Genomic DNA, 21153 nt, shown 5'->3' on the forward strand with positions numbered 1-21153 from the left:
AGAGAATCCGGCAGTGATGCTGGTGTCCCCCCTCCAGGCTCTTGGGAAGCTGTCCGTTCATCCCTCACTGCCCCATGTGCAAGCCCCTCAAGCTGCACTCTCTTCTGGGAGAGGTGGCCTCCCTTCCTGACTGAGGAGCTCACCCCTTGCTCAAGGGCATATGGTAAATTTAGTCTCCTGGTAGAGTCATTTCTTTGGGTTATTCCCTGGTTTTCAAACTTCAGGGGCCCGGTTACTCAAAGTCTTGATTTGGAGGCTTTAAAGAAGACAATAAACTGCAGCTCTTACCCCCTTTGTGTTCAGAAGCTTTTGAGAAACAGACACATGAATTAGACATATTGAGAGAAAAGTGTTAGCTTTGATGGGAGTGAGGCCAAAGTGGAGGAGCCACACATCAGGGCTTACAACCACACTTCCTATTACTCTACCCTAGACTTCTGTGTGTTTGGGACTCAGGGTGCGGATGCAGTTGTCTGGTGGGCAGCCTGTTTCCAGGACAAGGTGCAGAAGTAGCTGAGCATGCTCAGTTCCTTCCCCAGTGCCACAGTCAGGTAAGTCAGTCCTTCCTTGGGGAGAACCTGGGGAGGATAAGCAGGAAGGCAAATGCTCTTCATAATTTTGAAGAAGTGGAAGTTTCTATTTTATGGACCTGGGAGAGAGAAAATGGCTTCCCCCAGTAACGATGCCCTTTAAGAATCTTGCTCTTAGCACTATATAAGAACAACTGATGTAATTAATTCTGTCATATAATCTAGGTACTGTATTTTTTAAAGACTTGACTCTCATTAGTACATTAGTATGGCCTCAGGCCTCAACATACTCTCACTTCTTTGGTATACCACTTTTGTTTCCTTTAACTAGATTCATTTCTGATCCCTTGATCATTTTCTACAATGCTCTGGACCAGAGCCTGCTTGAATACTAAGAAAGTTCCCATGGTTTCCTTCTGAGAAAATCCCTGCTTTTCAAATCTAGAGCCTCTCTCTCTTTCTTGTCCAGGTAGGGTAGACTATTGGGAAAAGTCCTTACAGAGATTTCCTGGGGACTGGAGTTTTAAAACAAGTGCCTGTGGGAAAATATTCTTCAACTACCGAAGGTGCTCTGTTTTTGCCTTGACTTATTTCTTAAGTTCTTTGGGGAAAAGAAAGTATTACAGGTCAAATCTTTTTATAAGTAAGTGCCACTGGACTGTCCAAATGTGTGGTATGGATTAGAATTTTGTTTCATTGACTATGACCTGAATTAGGTGAGATCTAAGCTGGGCTGTGGAGGACTCTCTTAAATAGAGGTTTTCATTGCAAAGGTACTTGTAGAGGAATTTACCTGGTAAATACCAGATCTCCTCTAGCTAATGTTTTTACCAGACTGATCCCGCCTGGGGAGCAGGAGTGGGAAAACACTGTGGACACAGTCTGCTGGCTAGTGGTCAAGGCAGAGGAAAGAAAACACAGGGAAAGGTCTGTGTGAAATATGAATCTGAGTCACGGAGGGAGAGGAAGAAAATAGCATGTGTCATTCTGAAAAAGCTCCTCTTAGGGCAGTTTCTTTTGGCTGTAATCACTGCCTCTCCCCTGGAGAGAGTCACAGGGCCTCTCTTGGCTCTTCCTGCCACATTTTCAGACTTAAAAGGAAGCCACCTTCAGGCAAATTCCCTCTCCCTCCCTCTTCGTAAGAAAATAAAAGAAAATTGAGAGTCCTGGTCTCTGAAGAACCTGGGTCAGGTTTTCAATGAACTCAGGAGAAGGCCCTGCCTTCAGGGGTTGGAAAGGTCTGCAGTCACACTGAGATTTGCTCCTCTGGTGCCCCCTTGAGTATGAGGGTGGAACTGTGTTCTTTAAAGTTTCCTAAATCCCCACCATTGCAGTCCCCAGAACTCTACCCAGTATGTCTCCTTTTCTAGGCCTTGCCTCTCAGCCTGGAGAGTTTCCTGAACAATTTCTGGTCATTCCCAAGCCTTCTCTCTTGAACTTTTTTTTTTTGGTCACTCCCTATAGGCCCTCATTAAGGTATTAATTTTTTGAAACAGATTCGTTTCTCTTTCCATTTCTGCATGCATCTCTGGTCACTAAGTCCCAGAAAGATCCTGTAGCAAACTGTCCATCAGCAACGGACAAGCATTTCTGAAATTCATTTCATAATTTTACAGTTTTATTAAAATATAGTTTACATACCATACAATTCACCCATTGTAAGCATACAGCCGATGGTTTTTAGTAAACTTACAGTGCTGTGCAACCACTGTTACTATCTAGATTTAGACATGTCCAAAACCTCGTAAGCTTCCTTAATAAGTATTTGCAGTCTATCCTCAGTTTCACCTCCAATTTCAGGCAACTATTGATCTGATTTCTGTCTCCAAAGATTTATCTTTCCTGGTCATATCATATATATGGAATCATACAATATGTCGTTTTTTTAAACTATCTTCTTTCACTTGGCACACTGTTTTCAAGGTTCATACATGTTGTAGTATGTATCAGTGCTTCATTCCTTTTTGTGTTTACAGTTATTTATGTACAGGTCTTTGTGTGAACATAATTTTTCATTTCTCTTGGGTAAATACCTAGTAGTAGAATTTCTAGGTCATATGGCAAATTTGTTTAGCTTTTTAAAAAACTACCAAACTGTTTTACAATGTGGCTTTTCCATTTTACATTCCTATCAGCAATATATAAAGATTTCCCCACATGCTCTTCAACACTTGGTATTGTCTGTCCTTTTAATTATAGCCCTAGTGTGTGTGTAATGCTATCTTATTGTGGTTTTAATTTGAATTCCTCTAGTGACTAACAATGTTGACTATCTTTTCAAGTGCTTTTTTAGCCATTCATATATCCTCTTTGGTGAAATGTGCATTTCCTCATTTTTTAATTGGATTATTAGTCTTCTCATAACTAAGTTATAAGAGTTCTTTGTGTATTTTGGATGGAACTCCTTTACCAGATATATAATTTGTAAATATTTTTTTTAAGATTTTATTTATTTATTGGAGAGAGAGAGAGAGAGAATAAGAGAGAGAGAGAGAGCACATGAGAACGGGGAGGGTCAGAAGGAGAAGCAGACTCCCTGCGGAGCAGGGAGCCCGATGCGGGACTTGGTCCAGGGACTCCAGGATCATGACCTGAGCCAAAGGCAGTTGCTTAACCAACTGAGCCACCCAGGTGCCCTGTAAATATTTTCTTGTAGTCTATGTATTATCTTTTGAACTTATTAAGAGTTTCTTTTGAAGCCCAAAAGTTGTCACTTTGATGAAGTCCAATTTATCAATTTTGTTTTGTGGATTGCACATGTCATTTTCAAGAACTCTGCCTAGCCCAAGGTCATGAAGAATTTATCCTATGTTTTCTTCTATAACTTTTATAGTTTTACATTTACATTTAGATCTAAGATCCATTTTGAGTTAATTTTTGGGTATGGTGTGAGATAAAGGTCTAATTAAATTTTTTTTTTTGTATATGGAGATCAAATTGTCCCAGCATCATTTGTTGAAGACTGTCCTTTCTCCATTGAACTGTCTTGGCTACTTCATTGAAAATCAATTGGGCATAGGGGTGCTTGGGTGGCACAGTCGGTTAAGTGTCAGACTCTTGGTTTCGGCTCAGGTCATGATCTCAGGGTGGTGAGATCGACTCCCGTGCCGGGCTATGAACTCAATGCGGAATCTGCTTAAGTTTTTCTCTCCCTCTGCCGTCCCCACCCATGCTCTCTCTCTTAAATAAATAAATCTTTAAAAAAATCAATTGACCATAAATGTAAGAATTTATTTCTGACTCTCAATCCTGTTCCATTAATACATATGTTCCATAATATATATTGCCTGTTTTTACACCAATATCACACTGTCTTGATTACTGTAGGTTTATAGTAAGTTTTGAAATTGGCTATTGTAAGTCATCCAGCTTTGTTGTTCTTTTTTATTTTTTTATTTTTATTTTTTAAGATTTTATTTATTTGACAGAGAGAGAGAGAGAGCGCAAGGGCAGGAACACAAGCAGGAGGAGTGGGAGAGGGAGAAGCAGGCTTCCCGATGAGCAGGGAGCCCGATGTAGGGCTCCATCCCAGGACCCCGGGATTATGACCTGAGCCGAAGGCAGACGCTTAACGACTGAGCCACCCAGGCGCCCCTTTGTTGTTCTTTTTTAAAAATTGTTTTGGATATTCTATATAAAATTTAAGACCAGCTTGCTGTTTGCACCAAAGGCTGTAGGAGTTTTGCATAGAATCTATATATCAGTTTAGGGAGAATTACAATTTTAACAATATTGATTCTTTCTAATCCATGAACATGGAATCCATTCACTTAGATCACAAAATTGAAGGGAGAAATACAGCACCACAATAATAGTTGGAGACTTCAATATCCACTTTCCATAATGGATAGAAATCAGAAAGAAGATGAATAATGAAATAGAGGTCTTGAACAACACTATACACCAATTAGAACTAACAGACATATACAGGACACTCTACCCAACAACAGCAGAATATACATTCTTGTCAAATGCAGATGAAATAGTCTCTAGGACAGAGTATATATTAGGCCACAACACAAATCTTAATACATTTAAAAAGGTTGAAATTACACACACATACAAAGTGTCTTTTCTGATCACAATGGAATGAAACTAGGAATCAGTAACAGAAGGAAAACCAGAAATAGGTAGGAAATTAAACAACATACTCTTAAACAACCGATCGCTCACAGAAGAAGTCACAAAGGAGATTAAAAAATATCTCGAGATAAATAAAAATAAAAACACAACATATCAAAACTTCTCAGATGCAGCAAAATAGTTCTAAGAGGGAAATTTATAACTGTAAACACATACATTAAAGAAGAAAAAGGATTTCAAATCAATAATCTAACTGTAAATATTAAGGGACTAGAAAAAGAAAACTAAACCCAAAGCTAACAGAAGAAAGGAAATAATAAAGATTTGAGCAGTGACAGATGCAATGAGGAATAGAAAAATAATAGAGGAGGAACACCTGGCTGGCTCAGTTGGTAGAGCATGCAACTCTTAATCTCAGGATTGTGAGTTTGAGCCCCATGTTGGGTGTAGGGATTACTTAAAAAAAAAAAAATCTTAAAAAAAAAGAAAAAGAATAGAGATATCAACAAAACTAAGATTAACAAACAAAATTGACAAATCTTTAACTGGATTAAGAAAAAAAAGAGAGAAGACCTAAATAACTAAAATCAGAAATGAAAAAAGGGACATTACAACTGATACCACAGAAATAAAAGGAATTATAGCAGCCCCCCCCCCATCTGTGGTTTCCCTTCCTGCAGTTTCAGGTACCTGTGGTTAACTGTTGTCCAGAAACAGATGATCCTTCTTCTGACATAGCATCAGAAAGTCAGTGGTAGCCTGATGCTACATCACAGTATCTACGTTATTCACCTCACTTCATCCCATCATATAGGCATTTTATCATCTCACATCATCACAAGATGAAGGGTGAGTACAGACAATATTTTGAGACGGAGGGAGAGAGACTACATTCACAAAACTTTTATTACAGTATATTGTCTTAATTGTCCTATTTTATTATTAGTTATTGCAGTTAAATTCTTTTTATTTATTTATTTATTTATTTTAAAGATTTTATTTATTCATTTGAGACACAGAGATACAGAGAGAGAGAGAGAGCATGAGGAGGGGGAGAAGCAGAGGGAGAGGGAGAAGCAGGTTCCCTGCTGAGCCAGGAGCCCGATATGGGGCTCGATCCCAGGACCCTGGGATCATGACCTGAGCCAAAGGCGGGCGCTTAACCATCTGGGCCACCCAGCGCCCCTGCAGTTAATTTCTTAGTGTGCCCCCAATGTATAAGTTAAGCTTGCCATAGATATGCATGTATAGGAAAAAACATATTATATATAGAGTTTGGTACCATCTGTGGTTTGAGGCATCCACTAGGGGTTTTGGAAAGTATCCCCCAGAGATAAGGAGGGGATTGCTGTGTAAAAGAATACTATGAACAACTGTATGCCAATGAATTGGGTACCCAGAAGAAATGGATATATTCCTAATAACACACAATCTACCAAAATTGAATCATGAAGAAATAGAAAATCTGAATAGATCCGTAATTAGTAGGGAGACTGAATCAGTAATCCAAAACCTCCCAACAAAGAAAAGCCGAGGACCACATGGCTACACTGTGAATCTACCAAACATTTAAAGAAGAATGAACACCAATCCTCTTCAAACTCTTCCAAAAAACTGAAGAGGAGGGAACACATCTAAATTCTATGAAGCTAGCATTATCCTTATACTAAAGTCAGACAGATACTACAAGAAAACTGCAGACTAACATGCCTTATGAACACTGATGCAAAAATCTTCAACAAAATACTATCAAACAGAATAAAATAGCACATTAAAAGGATTATACACCATGACCAAGTGGGATTTATTTCTGGAATGTAAGGAAAATTCAACACACAAAACTCAATCAGTGCAATACATCACATTAACAAAATGAAGGAAATAGCTCATCCAGATTTATAATATAATTAAGAATATGTTGGATTCACATCTGGCATTTTGCTATTTGTTCTCTATATATCACATCTTTTTCTTTTTTGGTTCTTCTGTTCCTCTTTTATTGTCTTTTGTTATGTTTAATAAATATTTTTTATCTTATTTTAATTCCTATGTTAATTTTTTACTATATTTTTTTGAATTATTTTCTAAGTGGTTCCTCTGGGAACTATAGTATGCATCTTAATGTATCACAATCTACTTCAGATTAATAATAACTGGAATAATACTAATCCAGTAAAATATAGAAATTTTGCTCCAATGTAGTTCCACTTATTGCTCCTTCATGTTATTATTATCATACATACTACATCTGTACATGTTTTAAACCCATCAATACAGTGTTATGATTTACTTTATACAATCTTTTGTTTTTTAAAGGAGTTCTTACCAAAAAAAGAAAGAAATATTATAGTGTTTTATATTTACTCTTACAGTTACCATTTCCTGTGTTCTTCATTTCTTTGTATAGTTTTAGTTAATGTCTGGTGTCATCTCCTATTAGTTTGAAGAAATTTCTCCCCCCACCCTTTTTTTAAATAAACTTTACACCCAGTGTGGGGCTTGAACTCACATCAAGATCAAGAGTCACATGCTCTACTAACTGAGCCAGCCAGGCACCCCTGAAGAAATTTCTTTAATATTTCTTAGAAGGCAAGTCTACTAACAACAAATTCTTTGATTATCTTGAAATGTCTTTATTTCACTTTCTTTTTTTAAAACAGTAAAAAGAATACAGATTTATTTAAGTTTTACATAACACAGGAGCCTTCATGAGGGAATGAAGACCTTCACTTTGATTTTTAAAGACCAGTTTTGCTAAATATATAATTCTTGATTTTTCAGTTCTGAAAATATTATACCACCATCTTCTGGCTGCCATTGTTTCTGATGAGAAGTCAGCTATTCATTGAATTGGTTTTCCCTTTTAAATGAGAATTGTTTTTCGTTTGTTGTTTCGAATATTTTTCTCTTTGTATTTTTTATCAAATGGGAGAAATCTTCAGCCATTATTTATTTAAGTATTCTAACTACCCTACCCCCTTTTCTCGCTCTTCTTCTGGGACTCCCATTACCTTTATGTTGATATACTTGGTATCCCACAGGTCGCTGAGGCTGTTTCTTTTTCTTCATTCTTTTTTCTCTCAATTTTAAAGATTGAATAATTTCTTTTAATCTACCTTCAAGTTCATTCATTACTCTTCTGCCATCTCAAATTTGTTATTGAACTCAAGTAAATTTTCAACTATTATACTTTTCAACTTCAGAATTTACATTTGGTTCTTTTTTTAAAAATAGATTACATCTCTTTATTATCTATTTGTTAAGTCATTGCTCTCATATATTCTTTTAATTATTTAAACATGATTTCCTTGAGTTCTTTGAATGTATTTATAATAACTGCTTTGAAATCTTTGTCTGCTAAATCCAACATGCGGGCCCACTCAGAGACAGTTTCTATCAACTGCTTTTTTCCCTGAGTATACATCATATTTTCCTGCTTCTCATAATTTTGTTGTTGAAAGCTGGACATTCTATTTTTTTATTATTTTTTTTAAAGTTTTTATTTAAATTCCAGTTAGTTAATATACAATGCAGTATTAGTTTCAGGTATACAATTTACTGATTCACCACTTCCATACATCATCTGGTGCTCATCACAACAAGTGCACTCCTCAATTGCCATCACCTATGTCACCCATCCCCCCACCCCACTCCCCTCTGGTAACCATCAGTTTGTTCTCTATAGTTTAGGGTCAGTTTCTTGGTTTGCCTCTCTCTCTCTCTCCCCCCCGCCCGGTCATTTGTTTTGTTTCTTAAATTACCCATATGAGTGAAATCACATGTATTTGTCTTTTTCTGACTTATTTTGCTTAGCATTATACTCACTAGTTCCATCCATGTCACTGCAAATGGCAAGATTTCATTCTTTTTTATGGCTAAGTAATATCCCATTGTATGTAAATACCACATCTTCTTTATCAATTCATCAGTTGATGGACATTTAGACTGTTTCCATATTTGGGCTATTGTAGTTGTGCTGCTATAAACACAGAGGTGCATGTATCCCTTCGTAGTAGTATTTTTGTTTTCTTTTGCTAAATACCTAATGGTGCAATTGCTGGGTCATAGGGTAGTTCTATTTTTAACTTTCTGAGGAAACTCCATACTGTTTTTCAGAAAGGCTGTACCAGTTTGCATTCCCACCAACAGTGCAGAAGAGTTCCCCTTTCTTCACATCCTCGCCAATACCTGTTGTTTCTTTTTCTTTTTTTCCATTTGAAAGTAGTTATTGATTAACTGAACAGAGTACAGAAATAATCATGGTAGATACCTTAGTTCATCCTTCTAATAAGCTTATTGATCTGGTCTTCCCTGTTGCCAGCATCTCCACCTTCTACAAAATGGGTGGTCTTTTTCTTCATTTCCCCTCATGGAGAAGATAATTTGAAGGGCCATAAAAAGTTGTTTGCTTCTTTGAAACATTTTCCAACAGAATAGATCTCATGAATCAGATCCTCCATGCAGATGATGCCATATTTACCAATCAATGTGTTATCTGTCAGGGCAATTCACTTCGTGTTGATTTTGCCATAACCACACTTGTAGATCAATTTATTCACTGACTTCAGGTTTGGGTACCCCCATGCTATATATGGTTCCACAATCCTTAGCATGTTAACTGAAGCCTTGTTGAGCTTAACAAAGGTGCCATTGAAGATCTGGCGAAGGTGAAGAAGCTGCAACATCTTTCAAACCTTTGGGCTCACACCACTGATACCTCTGATGCTGATGACAAATGCCAATTTGGTTTCTGCAGGTATGTAGAAGTTGCCAGCTTTTTTTTGCCATCCTCACCATTCAAATCTCAGTTCTGTACATCTACCTATATTCCTTGTGGTAATGGTTAGCTTTTTCATAGATAAGCTTCCTCCTTGCATTTCTTTTGGGCAAACTTCTTTCTTAAGAGTTTCTGGCACAGCAGGAACCTTCTTTTCCCTCTCTTCTCCACCCTCCCTGGTTCCAGCTGGAAAAGAGACCTGCTGTTTCTTGTGTTGTTGATTTTAGCCATTCTGACAGGTGTGAGGTGATATCTCATTGTAGTTTTGATTTGTATTTCCCTGATGCTTAGTGATGTTGAGCATCTTTTCATGTGTATGCTGGACATCTGTATGTCTTCTTTGTAAAAATGTCTATTCATGTCTTCAGGCCATTTTTTAATGGGATTATTCATTTTTGGGTGTTGAGTTTTGTAAGTTCTTTATATATTTTGGATATTAACCCTTTATCACATATGTCGTTTGCAAATATCTTCTATTTAAAAGGTTGCCTTTTAGTTTTATTGATTATTTCCTTCATTGTGCAGAAGTTTTTATTTTGATGAAGTCCTGATAGTTTATTTTTTGCTTTTGTTTCCCTTGCCTCAGGAGAGATATCTAGTAAGAAGTTGCTATGGCAGATATCAAAGAGATTACTGCCTGTGTTCTCTCTAGGATTTTAATGGTTTCATGTCTCACATTTAGGTCTTTAATCCATTTGAATTTATTTTTTTTTAAAGATTTTATTTATTTATTTATTTGACAGAGAGACACAGCGAGAGAGGGAACACAAGCACGGGGAGTGGGAGAGGGAGAAGCAGGCTTCCCGCTGAGCAGAGAGCCCAATGTGGGGCTTGATCCCAGGACCCATGACCTGAGCCAAAGGCAGATGCGTAACGACTGAGCCACTCAGGCGTCCCTTGAATTTATGTTTTGTGTAAGGTGTAAGAAAGTGGTCCAACTTCATTATTTTGCATGTTGCTGTCCAGTTTTCCCAACACCATTTGTTGAGGAGACTCTTTCTCCCCATTGCATATTCTTTCCTGTTTTGTTGAAGATTAATTGACCATGTAGCTGTAGGTTCATTTCTAGGTTTTCTATTCTGTTCCATTGATCTATGTGCCTATTTTTGTGCTAGTACCGAACTGTTTTGATCACTACAGCTTTATAATATAACTTGAAGTCCAAAATTGTGATGCCTCCAGGAAAGCTGGACATTTTAGATAAAACTCTGTAGCAAATCTGGTTTCTGATTTCTAGCCCCAGTGATAGTTGTTGCTGTTTTTCCCTTTGCTTGTTTTTTTTTTTAAACCTGCCTGGACTAAATCTGTGGCTGTCTCCCTCACATTGTGTGCTTACTGATGTCTTTGGCTTTTTAGGGGTCATCCTGTACCTGCATAGCTTAGTGGTTAGTCCAGGATTCATCAGAGGTTGTGCTCAAACACCCAGAGCCAGTAGGACTTCCATTCTCTGCTATTAGATATATGTGTGGTTTGGAGAGAACGTTCACATTTTAGGCAGTTTTCACATCTGCTTAACTTTTACTTTCCAACAGGACCTGTTATGTTTCCTCTGTGTACATGCTGCCTCTGGTTGGCCAGTGATGGATGGAGAGCCACTATCTATGACTATCTATTTCCTGATCTCTTTTTTATATTACTGGCTAATCCTTGATCAATTGCTTACCCCAATCAGGACTGCAACCTCAGGCCAGGAGATGCCACTGGATTTTTCACATTTGTCTCCATATTAAAAGAGGTTTTCATGACTTGCTCCACCTTGATAGATTACATCACCAATCAAACTTATAGGGCAGTAGAGCATGGAGGAGTAGCCTCTGGGACAAATGACACAGACCATTTTTACCTGATGTGTAGAATTTTTAATAATTGACACTTCTCAATTTGTTGTGTGCATCTGATTGATTTCTAGAGCACTGAAATGGATATTTTTGATAATTTTGCCTTATACTTGTTTTCCATAGAGAGGATTTGTTTATCTCCTTTCTTCATCAATGTGAGAAGTCTTGCCCTGAAATCCATTTTTATGTTAGATAAAACTGTGTTTATCAAGCAGGTATTTATGAGATACCAGCTTGTTGGTTGGTAAAAAATCTGTTTCATAGGTTGCAAATATTTGGGAAATGTTGAGTTAAACAAAATTAAATGGGGTTCTTTATTATAGGACTTCACAGGGTCATGAATATGCCAAGATACATTGCACATCTGTAAGAGCGGGGCTGTGAGTAGAAAAAAAGTATGCAGCATTTCCCACTTAATTTAGCCACAGAATACCTTTTACAATGAATTTCTTTTAACAAGTTAAGAAACACTGGTAAATGTTAGGACAAATGAACTGCTTAGACTTTAGGATAAATTTAGGGATTAGTTTTAGTGGAGATGGTCATCAATGGGTACTTTATATTCTCACAGATTATTGCCAGTAGTGGGGAACTAATAACCAGATGTTCTTATAGTGTGTCTTTTTTCTCATAATTCTTTCTCTGATTCTGCTTTAATCCCTGACACTCTCAGCTCCCACAAATCCCATTTCTGAGGCAAACGCATTTAATCTATCTTGACAGAGAAGGTAGAGTTGGGACCTGGATGGACCTCTGCGTTCCTAGTTCCTTGCTTCCTTCCTAAAAAGGTTTTAATTTTCCTTATGATTATAAAAGTAATATATTATCATTTTAAAAAATTCAATAAATACCAAAAAGCATAAAGAAAAATATACAGAGTAATCATAATTCCACCATCCTAGGCAACCACCTTTAACATTTCAGTATTTATGTGTCCAAATATTTTTCTATGTACACCCTTTAAGAAATGTAAAATGAGTGCTTATTAAGTGTCAGGAATTGTGCCAGGTGCTAAGAAAATGGTGGTAAACACTTGATCCCTGCCTTCAAGTTGCATTTAGTCTAGTGGGGAGAAAGACATTAAATAAATCCAGCAAATAATTTTATACTTACAAATTGTGGTAAGTGTGAGATTGACATGTATTTTGTCAAAGACAGACTCAAACCATACATACATTTTTTTTTTAAGATTTTTATTTTTTTGACAGATAGAGACAGAGAGAGAGAGGGAACACAAGCAGGGGGAGTGGGAGAGGGAGAAGCAGGCTTTCTGCTGAGCCAGGAGCCCGATGCAGGGCTCGATCCCAGGACCCTAGGATCATGACCTGAGCCAAAGGCAGATGCTTAACGACTGAGCCACCCAGGCGCACCCCCCCCTTTTTTAAGAGAGAAATCGGGGGAGGCACAGAGGGCGAGGGAGAGAGAGAATCCCAAGCAGGCTCCACACAGGGCTCAATCTCACGACTCTGAGATCATGACCTGAGTTGAAATCAAGAGTCAGACATTTAACCAACTGAACTATCCAGGCACCTCCATACATACATATGTTTTATAACCTGTTTTCTTCACTTACATCAACGTATCATGAATATTTTCCCATGACAATAAATATAGATTCTGCACTAGAATTGAGAATAAGAAAAACATGCTCCTATCCCTGAGGGTTTGGTTCTAACTGGGGAGAGAGACATATAAATAGATCATTTCAATTCAATTTTAGTAGGGGTTGTATAAGGTACAAACATGGGGCAGGGAAGGCTTCATAGGGGAAGTGACTGCTTGAGTTCTGTTTTAAAGGATAAATAGAAATTTTCTAGTTAAGAGTGGAAGAATATACCAGGCAGTCAGCATGTGCAAAAACATGAAAGTTAAAAGCGTGGCATAATTAGAGAACCGTTGGCAGCTTGATATTGCTAAAACAAAAAAATGCTAACCTAAGCTTAGTAGGGTAGAATGCCAGAGAGGCAGGCAATGGGAAAGCTACTAAGGCCTATGTCCCCTGGTAAGGAGTTCGCATTTATCCACTTGACTATTTTGAACTGAGAATAACATGATCAGATTTCTGAGATAGAAAGCTCTCTCTGAAGGGTTGGCTGAAAAGAGAAGAAATTGGTGATAGTGGGTGATAATTAGATTTTCACAATAATCCAGGACAGAGACGGTGGCAAGGGAAACAGAGCAATTGGAGATGTATTAACCATGTTATTAGGGGTAAATGGAAGCAAATTAGCTGGAGTAGGAAATCAGAATTATCGGTGAGAGCTGACAAGAGCTTCGCAGGTAAAACATGACCAAATGCTAAACTCAAGAGCAAAGGGATGAAGAAAGCTAACTGGAGTTTAGAAGTTGAGGGACTTAGGAATAGGAATAGCATAGACTAGACTCCCCTGGAGCCTAGGGGAGAGTCTGGCTGAGGACACAGGTGAGATCTGGAGCCATGGATATTTGTATGTCCTTGGAACTCCCCTTTCACGTGGTTGCCAGACACATTCCCTGGACAGCATGACAACCTTGCAGTAAGTGAGCATGAACAACTGTTGTTTGTCTTTAATGGTCCCATCAAGTGAAGGCACAGATTTTTTGGGAAAATGTTCTATGAAAGAATGATTCCCTAGAGATACATCTTGAGAAGAAGTGGGCTGAATTCTCTGTGGTCACGCGGTAGAATCTAAGACTTTTGGAGTGAAAGCTAACATGTATGTATAATATATTCCTGAAGAAATAGATTGTAGCAGTTGTTTCTAGGGAAGGGAAGTGGGCAGCTGGGAGACAGGAAGAGAGGAAGATTTTTCTCAGTACCTTTTATACATTTTGAGTTTTGAATGAAGAGAATTTAACATCTATTCAAAACAAAAGTTTTGAAAAAGGAAGCTGAGGAAATGCAGAAGAAAAACATTACCTTTTCACACATCTGTATATATTTCCAAGTGACACAGTCCTGCTTGGAAAGTGGTGGGGCTGCTGATATTCATGTGAGGAATAAATTAGTTTGACCCACTGCAGTCTTAGGACCACCGTACCTTCTTAAAATGTACTGAGACATTTCTCTGCCCTATTTTCACCTCAATGAGAGCCACCTTCCTCCCTGACTGGAAGAAGAGAGGAAATCTACTTCTAGAGGGTTTAATTTAATAGGTTCAATCCCGTCATTCTGAATGAAATGACCTGGGATAAAGGTGGAGATGGGAAAAGGAGAACGAAGAGCCCATATTTAGAGAAAAAATGGACAGTCTAAAATTACAAGCTTCAAAGAGAACATCCATATCCCTTTCATTTCATGGCAGGACTTGGAGCCAGAGTCTATGAACAGGGAGCCACAGGCAACCTCTTCATTGTCAATCCATAAAAATAAGGGGAAAATGCTCCAAGCTCAAAGTCTAGATTTAGGACTGCAATTTCAGTTCTGCCCCTAAGGTTGTGTGACCTTGGTCAAGTGGTTTCCACAGCCTATTATATCAGTATCCTTTTCTGTAATATTAGGTGATTGGATACATGGATGACACCCAAATTTCTTCCAATTTCCACATCCTATAATTCTAAATCTTAGCAAGTCTTGTTATATAATTCTCTAGCTTTTCCTACCAGGCATTTCACTTCTGGCTTTTGACATTTGTTTCTTACCTCTATTATCAACTTCTAGCTTTGCAAGATGGAACCTAGAGGAGGAATGGTAGAAATTGGTGGGGCTTCAACAATCTTTGTGCCCAGATCACACACTGGGTAGAAAGCTCTGGAAGTTGTTCCAGCAACTTCTCCTTCATAATCAGGTCAGTTGGAGATAATTTTGTCTTTTTCCCAAATTTCTCTCTTTTCTAAGAACTCTTCTGTCTTCTTCTCTTGCAACCATTCATTTTACCCCTAAACTCCTTTTCTGTTCATTGGCCTGTATTCATGTATCAATGACATGACTGACTAATACATATAATTACTTCAATAAATAATTGAGTACCTACCATGTACTAGATAGTTTTCAAACTTTTTGGTCTTAGGACCCCCTCTGCATGTTTGAAAGTTATCAGGGAACTCCAAAAGCTTTTGTTTATATGGGTTATATCTAAATATATTTACTAAATTAAAAAATAAAACAGAAAATTTTGAACTATTAATTAATTTTAAAATAGCAAAAAATAGACCCATTATATGTTAATAACTTTAAAAAGACGAAAAACAGCTATATATTCAGAACAAAAAGAATTAGGGAGAGGAATGGCACTGTTTCACAATTTTGCAAATCTCTTTACTGTCAGGCTTAACATAAAACAGCTGGATTCTCATGCCTGGTTCTTGTTGCTTTGGGGTTTGTATTAGTTTCCTGGGGCTGCTGTAACAAATTACCACAAACTTGGCTGCTCAAAACAACAGAAATATGTTCTTTTGCAGTTCTGGGGCCAGAAGTCCTACATCAGTTTCACTGGGCCACAATCAAGGTGTGGCAGGGAAGTGCTCCCTCCAGATGCTCCAGAGGGAACTTCTCTCCTTGCCCCTTCCAGAATCTGGTGGCTGCTCACGTTCATTTGGAAGGAATGAAGCCAGTCTCTTCCCCTATCTCTGCATCAACTGCTCTTTTGTGTGCTGGCTAATCTCCTCATGCTTCTTTTTTATAAGGACATTTATGATGGCATGTAGGCTTCACTGGGATAATCCAGGATAATCTCTTTATCTCAAGATCCTTAACCCAGTCCCACCAGCACAAGTTTCACCATTCACCGGTTTCAAGGCTTAGGATGTGGACATACCCTTGGGAGCCGTTATCAGCCGATTTGATGTTTATGAAGAAAATCTGGTCTCACACAGATACGCAGTTTGGGAAAAAAAGAGTATTTTTATAGCCTTTTCAAATAATTGTGGATATTCTTCTTTAGTACAACACCAAAATTCAACAAGAAATAGTCTCTTAAAGGTTTGTTGCAATGTGGAATTTGAAAACATATCAGTGAATTTTTCTCCTGGGTTACATTAAAATCACTGGGCTATAGGCACTTTAAATGATCTTTCGTCCATTCATAATTTTATAACATCATGCACTGATCATTTGGAAGATACTGGTTCACTGAGTTATAAAGATCTTCCAAATGCGGACACATTTAATTATATATGATCAAAAAATAACATTCATTAATACCACCTCCAATCTTAACAAAACAGTTCTCACATATTGGGAAATTATAAAACTCCTGGTGGCAGAAACACATTCTTCAAAACTGTAATTTTCACATGAAAGCTTACATTTTATCAGTGGCAACAAATTCAGTTATTTTCCTTGAAGTGACAGACTTGCTGTTCATTTTCAAGAAAGCTACTGTTTGTTAATAAATGAAGAAAAGTGGCTGGTTCAGCTTTCAAGTCAAACGAGTTCACAAGTGCTTTTCCCTGAGGAACCCTGGTTGTGCATCAGAACTGCTTGATGTGTACTTCCAGTTTAGTCACACACTGTATTTAAAAGGAATGTACTGGGGCGCCTGGGTGGCTCAGTCGTTAAGCGTCTGCCTTTGGCTCAGGTCATGGTCCCAGGGTCCTGGGATCGAGCCCCCCCCCCCCCTGCATCTGGCTCCCTGCTGGGCGGGAAGCCTGCTTCTCCCTCTCCCACTCCCCCTGCCTGTGTTCCCTCTCTCGCTGTGTCTCTCTCAGTCAAATAAATAAATAAAATCTTAAAAAAAAAAAAATAAAAGGAATCTACTGAGAGGTCGAGATTTAACAAAATTAAGAATTCTTATTGCTTTATTAAAGATATTCTAAGGTAAACTGGCTTTCCCCCTCCCCCAATGGGAGTGTATGGTGATGAAGAGTACAATTTGCAGCCTCTGCCTTGATTTGTGCCAAGATGCCAGCAGTTTTGCCCAATTTTGCTTTTATGCCATTAGTGCAAATATTAGCACAGTTGTTCCAGGATAAACTTACTTTAAAAAAATTGGTCAGTGAAAAAAAAAAAAAAATTGGTCAGTGCTCTATTTCAGCACTACTTGTGTTTATTGCCAAGCATTTTATAAAAGATCTTTAAGTATTAGTGCTGACACTGGATAGATACAAGCAAAGCAACAAGCCTAGCTTACATCTCATCTATGTTTATATAATTTTTTTGTTCATCTTCAAGGAAATATAATTTTGCAGATGAGATGTTATCACAGACTTTACATTTGCAACTAAATTTCTTTTTTTTTTTTTAAAGATTTTATTCATTTATTTGACAGCAAGAGAGGGAACACAAGCAGGTGGAGTGGGAGAGAGAAGGAGAAGCAGGCTTCCCGCTGAGCAGGGAACCCGATGCGGGGCTCTATCCCAGGACCCTGAGATCATGACCTGAGCTGAAGGCAGACATTTAACCAACTGAGCCACCCAGGCGCCCCGCAACTAAATTTCTAATTTATTGAGCTACTGCATCTATGGAAAGTAGCTTGGCCATGATTTCTTTGATGGATTTTTCATCCAGCAGGCATTTCCTGAGTAATGTACAGGCTTTATTAGTCTCTCAGTTATCATTTGCCCTTTTGCAGCCAGTGCAACACAATAATTTAACCTGTACGATGCTTCAGTGGGTTTTTCATTTCTGGTTTGAAAAATAACAAAAAAGCTCTGACTTTTAAAGAGCCTACTATGTTTAAAACATTCAATTCCCTTTCCTTTCTTACAGTTTCGCCCAGATTCTTCCCTTTACCTGAGTCAGAGAATCCTCTGATATTGAGGTCAATGTCATATTTTTCAGCATCTTTAGATGTGGGAAGATTGAGAAAGCAAGTCTTCTAATCTCCCTTTTGTAAGCCAACCAAAGAACCTAAAGTTAAAAAGGGTAGAGACAAAATTTTATTTTGAATAAAATATTAAATTCTAAAAGAGTAACAGTTTTAAATAAAATTTAAACGTCTAGAAACTTTTCCAATAAATTAAAAATTATTCTTGCAAAGCAAGTCGACAAAACGAACTTTTTTCTTGTGTTTCTTCATAGGTGCAAGGACAGTTTAGGGATTTCAAAAAGCCATTTATTGGGGGGGGTGATTGATGGGGTTACAGAGATTGGGTATAAGGGAAGATAGCTTGTAAGAACAGACTAGAAGTACTAAGGAAAAACAGTTAATCTCTGAAAGCGCACATGTTTATACCCTAAGCCTTAGAAGGTTCCAGAAAACAGAGGAGTACTCAAGCACACGTTTCACCAGCCAACAAAGCTCTTAAGTCAACTATCCTCTTGAACACTTCTCTGTATACTCCTTAAAGGATGAGAGCGAAAAGAGCAAACATTTAAGTAGTATTAGGCATGGAGCTTTGACTTCGTGGACCCCCTGGAAGGGTCTCAGAGACCCTCAGAGGTCCCCAGACCGCATTTTGAGAACCACTGTACCAGGTTCTGTTCTGGGTAGAAGCTGGGGTAAGAGCAATGGATAAACTATCCCCTCCACAGGGAGATAGGGTATTTCTGTAGCGGCCACTGCGATCAGCTCTGAAATGAGAAAGGACGGAGCGCCGGCTGCGAGTAGGGCAGGAGCACCCAGCCTCGTCTGCCGCGCAGTCGGCCGGGGGCGGGGGTGGCCTCGCGACCACTTCCTTCCCCTTCCCGACTGGTCCCCCAATCCCCGGAGAGGAGGGGTGGTTGGGAAGCGGCAGCGACCGCGACACCCCGGCGCGAGGAAGCCGCGGGACAGCCGCGCACTCATTCGACACCGCCAGGGTAACCAGCTCCCTCAGGGCCCGCGCCGCCCCGCCCCTCGGGGTGCGGGGGGAGGGGGTGGGGGCGGATTGGCCGCAGTGCCGCGGCCCGCGAGCGGAGGCCGAATGGGGGCCAGCAGTGTGCGCCTCCCGATGCGGTCTCGCGCGGCGCGGAGGCGTCTAAACGGAAAGGGAGACCTTGGAGGGCGAAGCGTGAGAGGGACCGGCCCCAGCGGCTACCTTAAGAGGGACCGGGCGTGAGACGCCGGGGTTGCCGTCGAAACCGGACCGTGCGGTACCTCTGTTCCTCCCCCGGAGGTCACCACCGCGCGCCGGCGGGCTAGCCGCCCTTCGCCGCGCGGACTCTCGCGCCCTCGGGCGGCCTCTCTCGAGAACGACACTGTCCTTGTCCACGCTGGACGCGAATAAAGATTTCTTCTTCAAACAAACAGGAAGTGTCTACGGAGGCCGGGCCGGCGGCGGGGCAGGGGCCGGGCATGAAGCCGGGCGGCGACCAGATCGCGGGCGGTGGCGGCGGCGGCGATGAGCGACATAGTGGAGAAGACGCTGACGGCGTTGCCGGGACTCTTTTTGCAGAACCAGTCGGTTGGCGGGCCGGCGGGCGTCAAGACGTCTTTCTCCTCGCGGCTGGGCGGCCTCGTCCGCGGCATCACCGCGCTAACCTCCAAGCACGTACGTGCTCGCCGGGCCGGGAGGTCGGGGGCGCGGGGCGGAGGCCCCCCGCGCTGGGAGGCCCGCGTCCGGCGGCGAGCCCCCGGGGCCGGCCCTCCGGCGGGGCTTACGGACTGCGTGTGTGTCAGTCGGTCCTTGCGTCTGTCTGGAAGCGTCGCTTTCCTTCCCGGACTGACAGCTGGGAGGCCGAGTTTCCACAGTTGGCCGTGGCACTGAGTCATTATTACCCGGGGCTGGTCTCTTTGATCTTTGAGTCTCCGTGTGTTTCCTGAACGTTGAAGTGGAAAAGTACCAATACGTATTCCATAGGTTGTTCGAGGATGAGATGAGCCCTCAAGCGAGTGAAAATACCGAGAGCTGTGGGAGTGTCAGCATTGTTTACCTTCTACAAAGTTTCTTTGCAGCTTCTTTCTCTCCAGTTCTTTCACACACCGGAACAGACCCTGCCCTCTGAACCTGTTGTTCAGCGTCGTTGGGGAGCTTGAGGTTCTTAGGTTAGACCAACCGGGTGGGCAAAGAAAAAGCGTTAATTCTCCCAAAATGTAAAATCTGTTATCTCAGCCTCAGATGGGCTTTGAAAATGACTAGTTATATTAGAAAGTACTAAGTTTCCACAAACTTTGATAGTTGAACGGATTGTGTAAGATACTTCGTTATGTCGTAATTTGCTCAAAACTTAATTTATGAAAGAGGTTATGTGTTAGACACTGACGAAAAAGAGTAAAACAAATTTTCTTTTCCCCAAGGGATTGGGTCCTTCATCTTGGGCTTAAGACGGGTATAAGCAATATACAATGACATATAAGTGCCCAGAGGGAAGGAATGACAGGGAGAAGGATTTTCTTCAAAGTGCCCTTGGGGTTTAAAACATTGTTTTTAAGCTGAAATAAGATGATGCTCTGCTGGATGCTGTATTTCTGCTTCACATTCAGAAATCATTATTTATGGACATGATACTGTTTGTCTTAACATTTTGTCCTTTACTAATTTCTGTGAGATTCTGAGTGAATTTTTTTTTAAATTATTTTTGGTCTTAAATTGCATTTGAAACTGTACATAAGATATCTAAATGTGGCAGAACCTCATGAGTAGTTCTTGAGTAAGCTACCTAATGGACATCTGCTGATTCAATATGTAATTTAAAGATAGCATTATGTTAGCCAAAGATGGGGCCAGTATTCAAGTGTGCTAAGGAGATGAAATTCAATGCGGGCAGTAGAAGTAATCACATTGGTGTATTTGTTGTGTGTATGAGAGAGAGATGAGAAGTGAGGAAAAGGATATGAGGAATAAGGAGAAAACAAGAGGGAAGAGTATAGCTTAAGGGAAGAAAACTGATTCCTATTTCTTCCTTCTTTCCCTATTTCTCTTTTCTATGAAGACTTTTTACTTTTATTTATTTATTAAGATCTTTTTATTTTTAAGTTACCTCTACACCCAATGTGGGGCTCAAGCTCAGAACCCCAAGATGAAGAGTTACATGCTCCACTGACTGAGCCAGCCAGGTGCCCCAGGACTTTTTACTCTTAAAGGCAAGGTGTGAGAACCTTATCCTGGACCAGTACATGAAAAATTTCTTCTCTCTCCACCTTTA

The 21153-nt window shown here is 39.9% G+C and overlaps 1 protein-coding gene, 1 long non-coding RNA gene and 1 pseudogene across 3 annotated transcripts in view; 1 reads left to right on the forward strand and 2 right to left on the reverse strand.

Moving 5' to 3' along the window:
- Positions 1 to 8879: 8879 nt before the first annotated feature.
- On the reverse strand, positions 8880 to 10753 carry LOC118003563 (annotated as a pseudogene).
- Positions 10754 to 12713: 1960 nt separating this feature from the next.
- Positions 12714 to 19242, reverse strand: LOC118003610. Its single transcript, XR_004677365.1, has 3 exons — positions 19166 to 19242; positions 17881 to 17997; positions 12714 to 16008 (listed from the first exon to the last, which is right to left on the reverse strand). It is a non-coding gene; the product is annotated as an uncharacterized LOC118003610 (long non-coding RNA).
- A 73-nt stretch (positions 19243 to 19315) lies between these two features.
- Positions 19316 to 21153, forward strand: part of AP4E1 (adaptor related protein complex 4 subunit epsilon 1) — a 55644-nt gene continuing 53806 nt past the window's right edge. For both annotated transcript variants that reach the window (XM_034994650.1, XM_034994651.1), the window contains exon 1: positions 19316 to 19559. In XM_034994650.1, the coding sequence (XP_034850541.1) occupies positions 19410 to 19559 (150 nt within the window). In that variant the 5' untranslated portion in view covers positions 19316 to 19409. The remainder of the gene's footprint in view (positions 19560 to 21153) is intronic.

Source organism: Mirounga leonina, unplaced genomic scaffold (assembly GCF_011800145.1).
Source record: "Mirounga leonina isolate KUSES-001 unplaced genomic scaffold, KU_Mleo_1.0 Mir_91, whole genome shotgun sequence".
Classification (NCBI taxonomy): domain Eukaryota; kingdom Metazoa; phylum Chordata; class Mammalia; order Carnivora; family Phocidae; genus Mirounga; species Mirounga leonina.